The sequence below is a fragment of the Bombina bombina genome, chromosome 3 (assembly GCF_027579735.1).
Source record: "Bombina bombina isolate aBomBom1 chromosome 3, aBomBom1.pri, whole genome shotgun sequence".
In the NCBI taxonomy this organism is placed as follows: Eukaryota; Metazoa; Chordata; class Amphibia; order Anura; family Bombinatoridae; genus Bombina; species Bombina bombina.
The window spans coordinates 947,921,361-947,941,587 of record NC_069501.1 but is presented as its reverse complement, the minus strand read 5'-3'; the positions used below and the strand labels follow the sequence as shown (position 1 = coordinate 947,941,587).

The 20,227-nt window shown below is 38.1% G+C and overlaps 1 protein-coding gene across 1 annotated transcript in view; it reads left to right on the top strand.

The window, feature by feature from the left end:
• Window positions 1-20,227, top strand: part of EPSTI1 (epithelial stromal interaction 1) — a 257,977-nt gene that overhangs the window by 208,641 nt on the left and 29,109 nt on the right. Inside the window, exon 9 of the mRNA XM_053707975.1 lies at window positions 10,010-10,083. Within this exon, the coding sequence (XP_053563950.1) occupies window positions 10,010-10,083 (74 nt within the window). The remainder of the gene's footprint in view (window positions 1-10,009; window positions 10,084-20,227) is intronic.

The window sequence follows — 20,227 nt, the reverse complement described above, 5'->3', positions numbered from 1 at the left end:
TATCGTATTCCCCTCTGGGCTTGGTTGGGTCTCAGCAAAGCAGATACCAGGGACTGTATAGGGGTTAAATGTAAAAACGGCTCTGGTTCCGTTATTTTAAGAGTTAAAGCTTTCAAATTTGGTGTGCAATACTTTTAAGGCTTTAAGACACTGTGGTGAAATTTTGGTGAATTTTGAACAATTCCTTCATACTTTTTCACATATTCAGTAATAAAGTGTGTTCAGTTTAAAATTTAAAGTGACAGTAACGGTTTTATTTTAAAACGTTTTTTGTGCTTTGTTATCAAGTTTATGCCTGTTAACATGTCTGAACCATCAGATAGACGATGTTCTGTATGTTTGGAAGCCAAGGTTCCTCCCCATTTAAATATATGTGATGAATGTGACATAGTGTCCAAACAAAGTAGGGACAATGATGCCACTGATAATGATGTTGCCCAAAATGATTCCTCAAGCGAGGGGAGTAAGCATGGTACTGCATCATCCCCTTCTGTGTCTACACCAGTCTTGCCCACACAAGAGGCCCCTAGTACATCTAGTGCGCCAATCCTTCTTACTATGCAACAATTAACGGCTGTAATGGATAATTCTATTAAAAACATTTTGTCCAAAATGCCCACTTATCAGAGAAAGCGCGATTGCTCTGTTTTAGATACTGAAGAGCATGAGGACGCTGATGATAATGGTTCTGACATACCCTCACACCAATCTGAAGGGGCCAGGAGGGAGGTTTTGTCTGAGGGAGAAATTTCAGATTCAGGAAAAATTTCTCAACAAGCTGAACCTGATGTTATTACTTTTAAATTTAAATTAGAACATCTCCGCGCTCTGCTTAAGGAGGTGTTATCTACTCTGGATGATTGTGACAATTTGGTCATTCCAGAGAAGTTATGTAAGATGGACAAGTTCCTAGAGGTCCCGGTACCCCCCGATGCTTTTCCTATACCCAAGCGGGTGGCGGACATTGTAAATAAGGAATGGGAAAGGCCCGGCATACCTTTTGTTCCTCCCCCTATATTTAAAAAATTATTTCCTATGGTCGACCCCAGAAAGGACTTATGGCAGACAGTCCCCAAGGTCGAGGGGGCGGTTTCTACTCTAAACAAACGCACTACTATCCCTATAGAAGATAGTTGTGCTTTCAAAGATCCTATGGATAAAAAATTAGAGGGTTTGCTTAAAAAGATGTTTGTTCCTGTCACTACAGCAGCGTGTTTCTGGTTCGAAGAACTAGAAAAGTCATTCGATAAAGACTCTTCGTATGAGGAGGTTATGGACAGAGTTCAAGCACTTAAATTGGCTAACTCTTTTATCTTAGACGCCACTTTGCAATTAGCTAGATTAGCGGCGAAAAATTCAGGTTTTGCTATTGTGGCGCGCAGAGCGCTTTGGCTAAAGTCTTGGTCAGCGGATGTGTCCTCCAAGAACAAATTGCTTAACATCCCTTTCAAAGGTAAAACGCTGTTTGGCCCTGACTTGAAAGAGATTATTTCAGACATCACTGGGGGAAAGGGCCACGCCCTTCCTCAGGATAGGTCTTTTAAGGCTAAAAATAAGCCAAATTTTCGTCCCTTTCGCAGAAACGGACCAGCCTCAAATTCTACACCCTCTAAGCAAGAGGGTAATAGTTCTCAAACCAAACCAGCCTGGAGACCGATGCAAGGCTGGAACAAGGGTAAGCAGGCCAAGAAACCTGCCACTGCTACTAAAACAGCATGAAGTGTTGGCCCCCGATCCGGGACCGGATCTGGTGGGGGGCAGACTCTCTCTCTTTGCTCAGGCTTTTGCAAGAGATGTTCAGGATCCTTGGGCGCTAGAAATAGTTTCTCAAGGTTATCTCCTGGAATTCAAGGAACTACCCCCAAGGGGGAGGTTCCACAGGTCTCAATTGTCTTCAAACCAAATAAAAAGACAGGCATTCTTACATTGTGTAGAAGACCTGTTAAGAATGGGAGTGATTCATCCTGTTCCATTAGGAGAACAAGGGATGGGGTTTTACTCCAATCTGTTCATAGTTCCCAAAAAAGAAGGAACATTCAGACCAATTTTAGATCTCAAGATTCTAAACAAATTTCTCAGGGTTCCATCGTTCAAGATGGAAACCATTCGAACAATTCTTCCTACCATCCAGGAAGGTCAATTCATGACCACGGTGGATTTAAAGGATGCGTATCTACATATTCCTATCCACAAGGAACATCATCGGTTCCTAAGGTTCGCCTTTCTGGACAAGCATTACCAGTTTGTGGCACTTCCATTCGGATTAGCCACTGCTCCAAGGATTTTCACAAAGGTACTAGGGTCCCTTCTAGCGGTGCTAAGACCAAGGGGCATTGCAGTAGTACCTTACTTGGACGACATACTGATTCAAGCGTCGTCTCTGTCAAAAGCAAAGGCTCATACGGACATTGTCCTAGCCTTTCTCAGATCTCACGGGTGGAAAGTGAACATAGAAAAAAGTTCTCTGTCCCCGTCAACAAGAGTTCCCTTCTTGGGAACAATAATAGACTCCTTAGAAATGAAGATTTTTCTGACAGAGGCCAGAAAATCAAAACTTCTAAGCTCTTGTCAAGTACTTCATTCTGTTCTTCTTCCTTCCATAGCGCAGTGCATGGAAGTAATAGGTTTGATGGTTGCGGCAATGGACATAGTTCCTTTTGCACGAATTCATCTAAGACCATTACAACTGTGCATGCTCAGACAGTGGAATGGGGATTATACAGACTTGTCTCCGACGATCCAAGTAGATCAAAGAACCAGAGATTCACTCCGTTGGTGGCTGAACCTGGACAACCTGTCACAGGGAATGAGCTTCCGCAGACCAGAGTGGGTCATTGTCACGACCGACGCCAGTCTAGTGGGCTGGGGCGCGGTCTGGGAACCCCTGAAAGCTCAGGGTCTATGGTCTCGGGAAGAATCTCTTCTCCCGATAAACATTCTGGAACTGCGAGCAATATTCAATGCTCTCAAAGCTTGGCCTCAACTAGCAAAGGCCAAATTCATAAGGTTTCAATCAGACAACATGACGACTGTTGCATATATCAACCATCAGGGGGGAACAAGGAGTTCCCTGGCGATGGAGGAAGTGACCAAAATAATTCAATGGGCGGAGAATCACTCCTGCCACTTGTCTGCAATCCACATCCCAGGAGTGGAAAATTGGGAAGCGGATTTTCTGAGTCGTCAGACTTTCCATCCGGGGGAGTGGGAACTCCATCCGGAAATCTTTGCCCAAATAACTCAATTATGGGGCATTCCAGACATGGACCTGATGGCGTCTCATCAGAACTTCAAGGTTCCTTGCTACGGGTCCAGATCCAGGGATCCCAGGGCGACTCTAGTAGATGCACTGATAGCGCCTTGGACCTTCAACCTAGCTTATGTATTCCCACCGTTCCCTCTCATTCCCAGGCTGGTAGCCAGGATCAATCAGGAGAGGGCTTCGGTGATCTTGATAGCTCCTGCGTGGCCACGCAGAACTTGGTATGCAGACCTGGTGAATATGTCATCGGCTCCACCATGGAAGCTACCTTTGAGACAGGACCTTCTTGTTCAAGGTCCATTCGAACATCCGAATCTGGCTTCACTCCAACTGACTGCTTGGAGATTGAACGCTTGATTTTATCAAAGCGTGGGTTTTCAGATTCTGTCATTGATACTCTTGTTCAGGCTAGAAAGCCTGTAACTAGGAAAATTTACCATAAAATATGGAAAAAATATATTTGTTGGTGTGAATCTAAAGGATTCCCATGGAACAAGATAAAAATTCCTAAGGGACAGATTTCTGCTTTATCTGTTTTACTTCACAAAAAACTGGCGGCTGTGCCAGATGTTCAAGCTTTTGTTCAGGCTCTGGTTAGAATCAAGCCTGTTTACAAACCTTTGACTCCTCCTTGGAGTCTCTATTTAGTTCTTTCAGTTCTTCAAGGGGTTCCGTTTGAACCCTTACATTCCGTAGATATTAAGTTACTATCTTGGAAAGTTTTGTTTTTGGTTGCAATTTCTTCTGCTAGAAGAGTTTCAGAGTTATCTGCTCTGCAGTGTTCTCCTCCTTATCTGGTGTTTCATGCAGATAAGGTGGTTTTGCGTACTAAACCTGGTTTTCTTCCGAAAGTTGTTTCTAACAAAAACATTAACCAGGAGATAGTTGTGCCTTCTTTGTGTCCGAATCCAGTTTCAAAGAAGGAACGTTTGTTACACAATTTGGATGTAGTTCATGCTCTAAAATTCTATTTAGAGGCTACAAAGGATTTCAGACAAACATCTTCTTTGTTTGTTGTTTATTCTGGTAAAAGGAGAGGTCAAAAAGCAACTTCTACCTCTCTCTCTTTTTGGCTTAAAAGCATCATCCGATTGGCTTATGAGACTGCCGGACGACAGCCTCCTGAAAGAATCACAGCTCACTCCACTAGGGCTGTGGCTTCCACATGGGCCTTAAAGAACGAGGCTTCTGTTGATCAGATATGTAAGGCAGCGACTTGGTCTTCACTGCACACTTTTGCCAAATTTTACAAATTTGATACTTTTGCTTCTTCTGAGGCTATTTTTGGGAGAAAGGTTTTGCAAGCCGTGGTGCCTTCCATCTAGGTGACCTGATTTGCTCCCTCCCATCATCCGTGTCCTAAAGCTTTGGTATTGGTTCCCACAAGTAAGGATGACGCCATGGACCGGACACACCTATGTTGGAGAAAACAGAATTTATGCTTACCTGATAAATTACTTTCTCCAACGGTGTGTCCGGTCCACGGCCCGCCCTGGTTTTTTTAATCAGGTCTGATGAATTATTTTCTCTAACTACAGTCACCACGGTATCATATGATTTCTCCTATGCATATTCCTCCTTTACGTCGGTCGAATGACTGGGGTAGGCGGAGCCTAGGAGGGATCATGTGACCAGCTTTGCTGGGCTCTTTGCCATTTCCTGTTGGGGAAGAGAATATCCCACAAGTAAGGATGACGCCGTGGACCGGACACACCGTTGGAGAAAGTAATTTATCAGGTAAGCATAAATTCTGTTATTTACTTTTATTATCACATTTACTTTATTCTCATAGTATCCTTTGTTTAAAAGCAGACAGGTAAGCTCAGGAGCATGCCCATGTCTAGGGCACTCTATGGCAGCAGTTTTGCCAGAATACAATAACAATGTTATACATTTGCATGAACACTAGAGGGCAGCTGTGCAAACTACCTACCTAGGTATATCTACAACCAAGGATACCAAAAGAATGAAACAAATTTGTTAATAGAAATAAACTGGAAACTTATTTTTAAAACTGAATGCTCTGTCTGAATCAAAGAAAAAAAATTTTGGTTTCACGTTGCTTTGATCATTTTAGTATTTGCTTAATGTAACTTATAGAAATGTAATGTCTATACCCCCAAGATGCTGCATGCATACATTTAACAAAAAGCATCAGAGGTCAGAGTTTAAGTTTTAAATACCTAACCCAGGCAACTATAGCACTTTTTTTTCTACTTTGACTTAGTTTTATTTAAGATAAAAAAAATATGTATTTTTTGTAAGTTAATAGATAAAAAAAGACAATTTCTTCTGATTGGCAATATAAGCAAATGTGTCAAATGTCATCTAAAGTCACTCATTCATGTGTCGCAAATACAGGATTTAAAGGGAAATTAAAGTGAGATCACGTTCCAGCATATCATTTTAACAATCACTGCAATATAAATTGTGTTTTTAAAAGGCTTTTTTTTGGTCTTTTTGCACTAGTGTCAGCACCCATGTAAATTATATTGCAATGTTTGTAGTAATGGTGTGCAGGGAATAAAGAGTTACTTCATTGTTGTACCTTTAACACCTTGTTTGATGGAGACTCCTACAAAAATGAATATAGAGTGAACCTAAACAATAGTGACAGAGAGACAGATACCCCACCTTACAAAACTTATGCATCTTGGGGAGATTTGTGAAGTATTGCTATGAAACAATACATGTGCACACTTTACTTCACAGTTCACCACTGGGTGGACTCTCAAGATCTAGTAAGCAAGTATGCTGTAAGCTCACATTTTAGTGGAATTAATTCTGGGTTGTGGTCAAGAATGAAGACTGAAGAGCAGACATGTTGGTGAAGCTATAGATGCATAAGGAAATTCCAACTGCCAATCACAAGACTTGCGACATGTGACAGTTACAGATTAGGTACTATATAGGTTAATAGTAAAGAAAAGAGATAACATTAATGGTTAATAATCTCTGCTGGGAATTCAGAACTCTCTACATATTAAACTTTATTAAAAAATATGAAAGCACATAAAGCATTTTGCACCCAAACAGTGATTTCTCTCTTCTTGTAGGCAAAACTCTAAATCACCCCCTCCAGCGCTTGCAACTTTGGTAAACAATGTTTGTGACTTGTATATTGAAATTTTCAAGTGTAAATCCCTCAGTACTTGTCAAACGAAATTGATTAATTTTGTTAGCTAACCTTTATTTTTCTTAGCATTTATAAATCTGTCACAGGGGTGTTATTGCATTAACTTCTGTCAGCTTTTTACATTCTGCTTTTCCACAAAGGCACTGTGGATTTTTTTCCTACTAAATATTGCATAAAACCTTCTCTTGCTGTATTCTTTTTTTCCTTGCATCAATCATTCTGGTTTTCTGTGATGTATCTTTTATGTTGCCTACAAACCATTTTTCTTTTCTGCATTACCCTAATCATCCCGCTGACTGGCTTCCACATTTGTTAAATCACCTTTTATTCTTCACAGTGTTTCATCAACTTCGGATAATCCTCCGGCTATTTCTAGAATGACATTAGTTTTAGGTTCACTTCTAAAACAGAAATTCTAAATGTGCACGTGTTGGTTTTATATATATATTTATTTTTTGTTAGATGTATTTGGCAGTGTTAAATAACGGAGCCCCACAGTGGCCTCAAAATATTTTTTTTTATAAATCATGCGCACGATTTACTAAAATGTGAGCATAATTTACTATTTAGTAAATCGTGCGCATGATTTTCTAAAGAAAATGTTTACAAAATGTTGAGTCAATCAGTTAAAGGGAATATGAAACCCCAAAAAAATCTTTTTGCAAATAACACAGAGCATACAGTTTTTTAAAAAAAAAGTTAGCTATTTACTTCTATTGTCATTTATTAAAGAGATACCTAGGTAGGTATCTGAGGCACAAAATGGCAGGAAATATTGCTGCCATCTAGTGCTCTTGCAAATGGATAATATTCTTGCAAAACTGCTGCCATATAGTGCACTAGACAAGTTAGTGCTCTTGAGCTTATCTCCCTGATTTTCAACAAAAGATACCAAAAGAACAAAGAAAATGTGATAATAGAAATACATTATTTATTTGTTTAACATTGTATGCTCTTGCTCAATCATAAAAGAAAAAAAAATGGGTTTCATATCCCTTTAAGTGAAATAGTGTTTGATCTCAATGCTGCTCATTAAAAAATATACATTAAAAATGACAGGCAGAAGGAGGCGCAGGTATACAAGGTTTCACTGCAATTAACCCTTTCCTGATGGTATTTATTTGTATACATCAGAACAAAGTTCCAATGTAAACAAATATGTAAAAATTTAAATCACACTATCGTTCATGCGATAACGTGACTTCAATGATGGGATCGTATCAGGGGTGGGTGCCTAGGACGCTAGGGACACCCTCTAGCCTGCGGTCCCATTCAGGAAGCGCCTAAGATTCAATACAGCCAAATGGCTTGGACATTCTATGCCGTCCTAATGGCGCTAAAGCCCAACGCCGTTAGGACAGCATGGAACCTCCGGCTCCTAATAGCAGTAAGGGGTTAAAGCTGGATTTGCAATACAAAACATATACTAAAACCGATTATTGCTTTGGTGATGTTAAACTCAGAGATATCTTTCCTCAGATCGTCTGATTTATATGGAACCCCATAGTGGCCACACAATATCATGCTTACATTTACGCTAGCTGGTGATTTTGGGGGCTATATACATATGCCTCTTGTCTTTAGCTATTGCGTTCAGCTAGGTACTAGGTAGTGTATGACTTTCACTAAGCGTTTAACACCTTTCTTGGGGTTAAACACATAGTTATATGCTTAAGCATCAGTGCAATAATAAAATGCCCTAACACATCAGAGCATTTTTTTATGCACTTGTATGACCCTTTAAATCTCTCAGGTCTGTCTGAACATACTATATCAGTTTTACTCCCTGACCTCTTCTACTAAATAATGGATTGTTCTGTAATGTATAAAACATACTTATATAAAATTCCCATAGAAAAATCCGGGAGGCAACATATTTGAAGTCATTGTGTGAAGATAAAGCTAAAATACAGGAGTTGGTTATAGTTTCCTAGTCATAAACTAGAAACAACTGCATGATTCACACTTACCAGTAAATTATTCATACTCTATTATTTTAAAAGCATTTGCTTCTTTCTATAAACATTTGACGCTAGATGTTAGATTGAAACTCTTATTTTCGAACATTGCAGAGGTCAATAGAAGACGTCTGCTAACACAAACACTAGCATTTATGTCTTATATCTTATATTAATGTTTTATTATCTTAGAGACATATAATATATATATATATATATATATATATATATATATAGGGGTGGGCTAAATAACAGAAACATAACAATACATTAAAGGGACAGTCTACTCCAGAATTTTTATTATTTAAAAAGATAATCTTTTTATTACCCATTCCCCAGTTTTGCATAACCAACACTGCTATATTAATATTTTACTATATTATATAATAACTTTTTACTTCTATCTATCTAAGCTTTTGCAGACTGCCCCTTATTTTAGTTTCTGACAGACTTTTAGTCAATCAGTGTCCTTTCATAAGTAACTTCACGGGCATGAGCACAATGTTATTGAGATAAGAGTTGGCCTTCTAGGGCTTAAAAATTAGCATATGAGCCTACCTAGGTTTAGCTTTCAACTATGAATACCAAGAGAACAAAACGAATTTGATGATTACAGTGAATTGGAAAGTTGTTTAAAATTGCATGCCATATCTGAATCATGAAAGTTTAATTTTGACTTGACTGTCCCTTTAACATCAAGGACCAAATAAGGAGTAGGGTCACCTTTTTCCTTCAGTACAACATTTATTTATTTTTTAATAACTGCTATATAGTTCCTGAACAATATGCTATAGGGTATTGCACTAGTCTTAAGAGTAAATTATTCCAGTTATTTAGGGAATGAAGAGAGTGTGTGTGTGTGTGTGGGGGGGGGGGGGTATTTTAATTGCAGGACATCCAATAAATGTTTAGTTATGTTTAGATCTGGTGATTGGTGATGCTAAAGAGGACATGTGACCTGGAATTCGTAAAGCCATTCTGTTTTGTTTTGCAGTATGAATGGGGGTATTCTCATTCTGGTATAGGATGTACAGGATCCAGTAAAATACCCTTGTGTTTCTTGTCTACAATCATGTAAAGCAATCACTTAATCTAATGACTTACACAGGATGGCTGCCCACATCATGTTTAGCATTTTTTTGTCATTTATTACAACAGGCCAATCCTTTCATTTTAAGCATTAACTCATATAAGTAGCTGTCACAGAAAAACTCACTTCAGATTTGTCCAATTCAAAAACTACGGAGCCCCAGAGGTGTCACACAAGATTTTTTTAATAAATCGTGAGCACATTTTGCTAAATCGTGCTCACCATTTAGCTAAATCGTGCGCACGATTTATTATATAGTGCGCACAATTTATTATATCGTGTGCACAATTTATTATATCGTGCACACAATTAAGCTCTGGGGCTCTGTAAAAAACAGTTTGTTAATTTTTTTATTATTTAATATTAAAATAATTGTTCTCATTTATATTTTTTTTTATTTTTTTTATGCTTATTTACTATTTCACTATCTGTCAGTCTGTTACATTTATCTATAGTCTGTTGAATTGTGAGCCAATTAGAGGTACTCTCCCCTAGAGAGCATAATTCTGTAAGGTTATTTGCTTTTATACTGTTTTCTTATTATTTCACATTTGCATTTTTAGAGTGAATATCTTGAAACAAAGAAAAGACAAGAAGAAGAAGATCGCAGACTCTCTCAGCAAGAACACAGAAGAAGGTAGGTTTATTAATTGCTGGTGCTAAAACCAACTAAGAAATAACTTATAGTGTTCCCTAGCACAATCTATTGGGCATTTATCAAAGCTTAGTATGCAAATGTGCCTTAAAAGGACTTAAACTTTGCAATTTATCTTATTACATTTACTTTGCTGTCTTTGTATCTTTTGTTGAAACTTTCCTCTTGCATCTTTCCATGAGACCATACCTAGGTAGGCTTGAGCATTATATGAAAGTGTCTGCAACAATATATAACACCTGATCATACTAAGGTACACCTTTTAACAAATGATACAGAGAGAACAATGCAAATTTGATATAAAGGTTTCATAATTAAGCTGCCACTTCATATACCAGATCTTCAAACTGTCCCTTATTTTGCGGCATTGTCACTGCCTCTCCTACAGCTTCCTATGAGCTTATAAATAATTTGTTTTGTCAAGGACCAGCCAGCCACACCCTGATCCTCCAACTTCAGGCCAGCTATGGAGTTGGTATGATGAGCACCAACATATTCCTTTGTGCTAGAACATACGTGCATTATCTCATGTTACTATTTACACATAGCCAATTACAAAAATGATGAAGGTTTAGGTAAAGGGCCCTGAACACGAGCTGCTTATTTCACCTTGTAAAAAGGTGCTATACAAGACAGGTGGCTCGTGAGCTTACATACCATGTATTGCTATTACTTAGGGTTGCCACCTCGGCCATGTTTACCTGGACACTTATGAGTTACACATGCTGCAGGGTAAGCAGGGCAGACCATGTTTTGTGCCTCTAGACGTCACATGAATAGTGCTGATGAACAGCAGAATACATGTTCCTCCCTGCACACCCTACAGCATGTGTTACTCATAAGTGTCCAGGAAAACATGGCCGAGGTGACAACCCTACTATTACCAGTGTTCAGAAAGTCACCATTTTTCTTACGCATTACATAGCTCACCAGCCTGAGTAGGTCTAATTCCAAGGAGGTGAATATACAAAATATGGATGTAAAGACTACTGGTAGCAGTATTTATTTTATAACCTGTATTAAATAAAAGAAAATAGTTTTTGACACAGTGCAAAGCTCACTTTGTTGCATAGCCCACAGCCAAGTAGGCCATAGATATTTGCTTGAATTGATCAATATTAAAAATCTTTACATACCCCTGTGAAAGAGAATTAAATACTTCCCTTGTGGCACATACAATACACCACATAGGCAGTACAAGTAATCTCAGGTTTAACCACAAATATCATTACAATGTATGGACTGAAGAAAGTGTTTAAATTTAGGATATACAGTGTGCTTCTCGCATGGTAACCTTTACATAAGGAGGTAATATAGTAAAATTGTTATAAAACAAGCAATTTCATCATTAAATGGCACACAGCATAGACTAAATTCTGCTAAATAAAATATAAATAATAAACCATACCATTATTGTGAGTGCAAATATTTAGAAGTAAAATTACAGAGTAAAAGTACTGCAACATAAATAAAAGAGTGAATATTAGCTAATAGTAATATAAAGAAAATCACTATAACTGAGTAGATCAAGGCTTATTTCCATTATATATCTTCCCCCTCCCAGGCATATACATAAAATGAGAAAATAAATAGGTCATGTAATACTCTTATTAATATAACAGAAATGAAACTATGACAGGTGATTATTGTAAGTGATGTTTAGCCAACTGTAAAACAATAAACACATTTAAGACAGCATAATGTATTTTATAATAGATTTTACTTCCACTCTTGGTATAATTAGCTGTAGGGAGGTTATGTAATAAAACATTTGTGACAACCTATACACTAAGGGCTAGATTACAAGTTTTGCTCTATTTAGCGCTCCCACTTGAGCGTTAAAATTGCTAGAAGTTTAACTTTTTGCGTGCGTTGGGTAGCTCACGTATTACAAGTTAAAAGTAAAAACTTGGAATTCAGATATCGCGACCTTGTTAATTTATTCTCGCCATAGACTTCCATGAAGCAGGCAAAAGAAAAAAAACACCTATACTACATAGAACATTTTCTATTATGTGAAGGACATTGGAATGTAAAATATTTACAGTAAATAAATAAATATTAAAATTGAATAAAAATGAGCAAGAGTCCATGAGCTAGTGACGTGTGGGATATACATTCCTACCAGGAGGGGGCAAAGTTTCCCAAACCTCAAAATGCCTATAAATACACCTCCCACCACACTCATACCTTAGTTTTACAAACTTTGCCTCCTATGGTAAGTTGTGCTTGATTTCTTCTGTGATATGCGCTTCTATGCATTCTGAAGCCCAATTCCTCTGAGAGTACAGTGTTTATCATAGGGATGTGAAGGGAGTATTGCCTGTTGATTTAGTAGTTTCACCCATGGGAAATCCTTTCAAAGGCTCTCTGTAATCGGTCGCAGGGATTCATCCCCTGCCTCCCTTTTCAGATCGACGTTATACTCCTATACTATTACCTCTGCTGATATTTTTCAGTACTGGTTTGGCTGTCTGCTATATGTGGATGGGTGTCTTCTGGTAAGTATGTATATATTTTTTTAAGACACTCTCAGCTATGTTTGGCGCTTTCGCTTATAAAGTTTTAAATAAATGTATTTACTTATATTTGCCATGAGTCAGGTCTATGTTTATTTCCCTTTTGCAGTCTAACAGTTTCAGTATGGAATTTATGTTTTGGGGAGTTTATTTAAGTAATTTTTTTTCTTACCTCAGTTTTTCAAATTTGACTTTGTTTTTCAAATTTTTTGCAGGCAAACTAGGCTCGCGAGGACGCAAAATGCTGTCTTTTATTGCGTCATTCTTGGAGCGAAAATTTTTGGTTCAAAGTTGCATCTGTTGTGACACGAGTCGCGTCATTTCTTGCGTCTTTGTTTCACCCATTATGACGCAAGTTTCCTCATTTCATTGTGTTAGCTTTGGCGCCAAAAGTTTTTTTTCTCTGCATTTGCGTCATCTTTGTTTGCGTCATTTCTGGTGCCTAAATTTGTTATATTAAGCCTCTCCCTCTTTGGCTCGCTGCTTTCATTTTATTATAGAGAGCTATGATGCTTGCTTTTGATTTTATTTTTTTTTCTATAAAAATTCTATCATGAATTTTTCCTATTTTCTGATACTGTTACATTGTGGAAATTGGATATTTTGTCTAAATGTTATTTTTCTTTTTTTGTTACATTTGTGCCCCAAACCGATCCTGCCTCTGATGTTACTGTAGAAACCAAGATGCCTGAAAACAATTCTTCCAAAAGCTAAGTGTGTTATTATTGTCAAGCTGATTTTATTCTCTCAGCTTAATTATGGGCACTTATTTTATCATATTATTATATGCTGATAATGTTTCTATGTGTACAATTACATTTACTGTTTTTACTAAACCAGTTTCATGTACCTAATAGTTCTGCAGATATAAAAATGTTACTGCTGCAGCCATAAGAAGGCTATGACTGCTATTGCACCTTCAAATAAATGTAAAGGTCTTTCCAAACTTGTTATAGATTTAATCAATGTTGTACTGACCGACAGCATACTTAAGTATCTTCTGCTGATGAGGGTTCCTTTCTCTCAGAGGATCCTTCATCAGAGATAGTAATTGACTAATCTTTTTTCAAGTTGAACATTTTCATTCTCTTTTAAGGAAATATTGTTAGCCTTACGTATTGAGGAGTCTAGTTCTCCTAATATCTAAGTTGATAATCATTTAAATTCTGTGTTTAAAGATTTCTAAGGTTGCTCCTGAGGTTTTTTGCCTATTCTAGATGCTATCTGTAATATGTTTGCTAAAGAATGGTCTAAACCTGGTTCCTTTTTGGGAATGTATTGCTATTCCTATGTAAGATAGTACTTATTTTTTTAGGATCCTTTAAGGAAGCTTGAATCTTACCTTAGAAGAGCATATTTACATACTGTTTATATTCTTAGGATGATGTTGCTGCTGCTTCAACTTTTGGGTTGGACAGTCAGCATAGCAGTTTTCAGATTCTGAAGTATATAACATTGTTTTTTGCTTCAATATGTGATCTCTGAATAATGTGGCCCTCAAACGAGTTATTCTGGTGTGGAGGGGGGCAGATTAAGTTATTTCAAAACATTTGGACAAGTTCAGTCCAAAATCATTAGAATATTGTTTCTCAAGGGTTTTGAATAGATTTTAGAATGAGACCTTCCTTGGAAAGATTCTTTCTTACTCATGTTGCAACAAACCCTGTAAAGGCTCAGACTTTTCTGAAATATGTTTCAGAACTAGAGTTTTCCTGGGTGATTGTACCAGTTCATCAGCAGGAACAGGGATTGGATTTCTATTTTCAATCCATTCCTTGTCCCTAAGAGGGAAGATTTTTTTCAGTCCCAACTTTCAAGATGGTGACTATAAAGACTATTCTACCTTTTGTTTAGAAAGTTATTTTATGTCCACTATTGACTAACAGGTCGCTTATTTTCACTTTTTGATTCATACAGATCACTATTGTTTTTTTGAGATTCTTTTTTCTAGACAAGCATTACAAATTTGTTGCTTTTCCATTTGGTCTAGCAATAGCACCAAGATTTTTCTTGAAGGTTCTTGGTGTTCTTCTTTCTGTAATCAGAAGGTAAGTTATTGCAGTGTTTTTCTTTTAGCTGAATCTCACACGAAACAACTAATGTTGTTTCTTCAAGTATATGGTTGGAGGATCGATTTACCTAAGAGTTTCTTGATTCTTCAGACAAGGTCATCTTCTTAGGTTTCCAAGATAGATTCAGTGTCTATGACTCTTTCGCTAACAGACAAGAGACAAATGAAATTGGTCTTAGCTTGTCTAAACCTTCAGTCTCTATAATTCTCTTCAGTGATTATGTGCATGAAAGTTTTAGGTCTTATGATCGCTGCATCGGACGCATTCTCCTTTGCTCATTTTCATATGAACAATTGTAAGAGTTTGGATTTCCACTGGCGCTTATAAATTAAACTAGGATTTATGCTACCATTATATGTGTAACTTATCTAAGTGAAATATTATAAGTGATTCTGATTTGTATCAGGTGTAAAAACAAAAGTATCTAAGTGTCTCAGACAACGGATATTTAGGATTTAAGTCCTATGTGTTGACTGGTATAAATTGTTTTTTGTTTGTTTTTTTGTTTTTTTTATGTTTTGAAAAGAATAATATTACTAAATCTGTAATTACAGATTATGTGGATAGTGTTCGTGAATAGATTATGAGGAGTAAATAAGTGTAAGTGAAGCTAGTGACGATCCAATTTACAGTGATAAGAAATGGATATAACTATATCCAAAAAATAAAGAAAGATATAGAAGTGTTAAAACTATTTTATTAAACTAAATTATCTGTCAACAATAAAACTTTAGGATTAACTAAAAGATATATGGCAAATAAAACAAATAAAAGCAAATAAAACAAGGGACGTCTCCCTATGAACTTGTTTCAGTAAGTCGAGTGACTTGACAGTATATGGTCTCTGAATATAACTTGATAAACAAAAAATGCCACCTTGGGATTAAAGCAAGCTGTAAGGTACCTTACAAATGTCTGTTGGGAATCGTGTAAGTGCCGATGTTCTGTGAGCTTCCTTCTCAGTTTTGTTCCTTCCCGGCTTAACGTGAGATAACAAACAAGCCTCCGTTCCTGATTGGTGGTTAGGGGGTCACACCTCTCTTAGGATAGGCTGTGACTGTGCACGCTGGATGTTTAGCGTGTTCAGATGTAATTGATCTTTTTCAAGATGTTTGAACTGCAGCTGTAAAAAACTTTTTTCTTCTGCACTTTGATGTGCAGTGTTGGGGATCCACTGGAGTCTGGAGTAAAATCTACGCGTTTCACCCTCTGGGGGCTTTATCTTGATAAATTTTACTCCAGACTTTTCTACTACCACTTTTCTACAACCACGTTTAAAGAAAGTCTTACAAACTCCAAGAAGCTGCGATCCAGCCACTCAAGTGGACTCTCTAATTTTCATGATTTAGGAGCCAAAACCACAAGGAGGACCAAGGATCTGATCAGCGAGAAAGTGGAGCACAGCTTTTCTTTCTAACAGTGGATCCCCAACACTGCACATCAAAGTGCAGAAGAAAAAAGTTTTTTACAGCTGCAGTTCAAACATCTTGAAAAAGATCAATTACATCTGAACACGCTAAACATCCAGCGTGCACAGTCACAGCCTATCCTAAGAGAGGTGTGACCCCCTAACCACCAATCAGGAACTGAGGCTTGTTTGTTATCTCACGTTAAGCCGGGAAGGAACAAAACTGAGAAGGAAGCTCACAGAACATCGGCACTTACACGATTCCCAACAGACATTTGTAAGGTACCTTACAGCTTGCTTTAATCCCAAGGTGGCATTTTTTGTTTATCAAGTTATATTCAGAGACCATATACTGTCAAGTCACTCGACTTACTGAAACAAGTTCATAGGGAGACGTCCCTTGTTTTATTTGCTTTTATTTGTTTTATTTGCCATATATCTTTTAGTTAATCCTAAAGTTTTATTGTTGACAGATAATTTAGTTTAATAAAATAGTTTTAACACTTCTATATCTTTCTTTATTTTTTGGATATAGTTATATCCATTTCTTATCACTGTAAATTGGATCGTCACTAGCTTCACTTACACTTATTTACGCCTCATAATCTATTCACGAACACTATCCACATAATCTGTAATTAGAGATTTAGTAATATTATTATTTTCAAAACATAAAAAAAAAAAAAAAAAAAAATTATACCAGTCAACACATAGGACTTAAATCCTAAATATCCGTTGTCTGAGACACTTAGATACTTTTGTTTTTACACCTGATACAAATCAGAATCACTTATAATATTTCACTTAGATAAGTTACACATATAATGGTAGCATAAATCCTAGCTTAATTTATAAGCGCCAGTGGAAATCCAAACTCTTACAATTGTTCTCAACCTAAACTACTGAGGAGGAGTAGTTTCCCCCATCCACCAGGCATACAGGATTTTTTAGTAAGCGCCAACCTTCTATTCACTATATCATTTTCATATGAAACCTCTACAGCTTTTGCATGTTGCACCAGTGGTGCAGGGGTTATACTCAGTTATCACAGTTGATATACATTAATCCCAACACTCATCTTTCTCTGACTTGGTGGTTTAACCATCACCTTATTGTTTAAAGGGGCCTCCTTTGTTCGTCCTTCCTGGACTGTGATCACAACAGATGCAAGTCTTTCAGGTTGGGGGAGCTGTCTGGGGATCTCTGACAGCAAAAGGGGTTTGGAATCCTCAAGAGGCGAGGTTTCCAATCAATATTTAGAACTCCGTGTTATTTTTAGAGCTCTTCAGGCTTGGCCTCTATTTGAAGAGAGATCTTTACTTTTGTTTTCTATCAGACAATGTCACAGACAGTAGCATATGTCAATCATCAAGGGGTACTTGCTGTCCTTTAGCGATTAAAGAAGTATCTTTGATATTTTCTTGGGCAGAATCCAACTCTTGTCAAGACTCTGCGATTAAAATATCAGGAGTAGACAATTGGGAAGCGGATTAATTCAGACGTCATTTTATTCATCCGGGGGAGTGTTTTCTCCATCCAGATGTGTTTTTTTCAACTCGTACAGATGTGGGGGCTTCTAGAATTAGATCTGTTGGCCTCTCGTCAGATATCTTTCCAGGTACCTTTCCAGGTTTGGTGATTTTCAGGCGGAAATGATGAATGCTTTAGCAGTTCTCTGTTTTATCAACCTGCTTTCTCTTACTTGGTGTATTCAGTCCATGGATTCATCCTTACTTGTGGGATATTCTCATTCCCTACAGGAAGTGGCAAAGAGAGCACACAGCAAAGCTGTCCATATAGCTCCCCTCAGGCTCCGCCCCCCAGTCATTCTCTTTGCCGCTCTAACAAGTAGCATCTCCACTTGAGGGTAAAGAGTATGTGGTGTTAGATTTGTAGTTTTTATTTCTTCAATCAAGAGTTTGTTATTTTAAAATAGTGCCGGTTTGTACTATTTACTCTGAGGCAGAAAGTGATGAAGATTTCTGCTGAGAGGAAAAAGATTTTAGCATGTTGTAACTAAAATCCATTGCTGTTCCCACGCAGGACTGTTGAGTACAGGAGAACTTCAGTTGGGGGGAACAGTTTGCAGGCTTATACTGCTTAAGGTATGTTCAGTCATTTTTTCTAACAAGACCTGTTAGTGCTAGAAGACTGACAGAAATCCCATGAGGGAAGGTAAGCCATTTTCTGAGACACAGTATAGAATGATGGCTTCAGTTAAGGGCTTTAATACTGACGGACACTGTGATGGGCTAAATCGATTACTTTATTAAGGTAATCTTATGTTTATTAAGCGTTTTAGACGTTGGAAACACTTTTTGGGGGCTTTTTTTTTTTTTACGCCTGGCATTTTGTAAGACAGCTAATCTGACTCAGAAAGGCCCCATAACTCTGGAGTAATGAAGGAGGGGGCCTCATTTTCGTGCCTCAATTGCGCAGTTGATTTGCAACACAGCTCCATGCAGCTTCATGTGCAGAGCCTTTAGAGTACAGGAGGGCTTCAGGGAGGCTTAATTTACACCTGCAAATAACCCTAAAGGAAGGTAAAGCCACAGCAAAGACTGTGGCATCGTACTGTAGTGGGTAAAACCGGGTGTTTACTTCATTTTGCTCCGGTTTGGGCATTAAGGGGTTAAACGATTTGAAAATGTGTGTGCAATCATTTCAAGGCATTAGGATCATGTGGTGAAAATTTCATTACGATCGGATGTTTTTTGATGATTTGGTAAAAAAGTGTGTGCTTTTTATTATTTAAAGAGACAGTAACGTTTTTTCAAAAAGTTTTTTTTTCAATATTTTAGTGTTGTCTGAGTCTGTCAAACATGTCTGAGCCTTCAGATAGACCTTGTTCTTTATGTTCAAAAGCCATGGCAGTACCCCCCTTGCATTTATGTTTAAAGTGTGCAAAAACATCTAAGCATTTTAAAGATCATTCAGTGACGATTAAAGATGCTGCCCAAGATGATTCCTTAACGGAGGGTAATGAGGATAGTCCTTCTTCCTCCCCCCATGTGTCTACACCAGTTCCGCCCGCGCAAGCGATGCCTAGTACCTCTAGCGCATTGGCCCCTGTTACTTTACAACAATTAGCAGCAGTAATGGATAATTCCCTTGCAGCATTTTTATCCAAACTGCCAGTTTTTCCAAGAAAGCGTGATAGCTCAGTTTTAAATACAGAGGATGAGCAATCTGAAGCTTTGGATAATTTATCTGTAGTACCCTCACAAAACTCAGAGGTAGCAGTGAGGGAAGGGCTGTCTGAGGGAGAAATTTCTGACACAGGAAAAGTTTCTCAGCAGGCAGAGTCAGATTCCTTAGTGTTTAAATTTAAGCTGGAACACCTCCGCGTCCTGCTTAAGGAGGTTTTAGCTACGCTGGATGATTGTGACCCCATGGTGGTCCCTGAAAAATTGTGTAAAATGGACAGATTTTTAGAGGTCCCTGTATACACTGAGGCATTTCCGATCCCAAAGAGGGTGGCGGATATTGTGACTAAGGAGTGGTAGAGACCAGGTGTACCCTTTGTTCCCCCCCCTATCTTTAAGAAAATGTTCCCCATAAACGACCCTAGGCGGGACGTGTGGCAGACGGTCCCTAAGGTAGAGGGGGCTGTTTCAACACTGGCTAAGCGTACAACTATACCAATAGAGGACAGTTGTGCTTTCAAAGATCCTATGGATAAAAAATTGGAAGGATTGCTGAAGAAAATTTTTGTTCAGCAAGGTTTTCTGCTTCAACCAATTGCCTGCATTATTCCGGTAACTACTGCAGCGGCTTTTTGGTTAGAGGCCCTGGAGGAGTCGCTCCAGAGGGAGACTTCATACGATGAGGTCATGGATAGAATTCATGCTCTAAAGCTGGCTAATTCTTTTATCACTGATGCCGCTCTACAGTTAGCTAAACTAGCGGCGAAAAACTCAGGTTTTGCCATCATGGCGCGAAGAGCGCTTTGGCTCAAATCATGGTCGGCGGATGTGTCGTCCAAAACAAAACTGTTAAATATTCCCTTCAAGGGGAAGACCCTTTTCGGCCCTGAGCTGAAAGAAATTATTTCAGATATCACTGGGGGCAAAGGTCATGCCCTTCCACAAGATAGGCCGTTTAAGGCCAAAAACAAGGCTAATTTT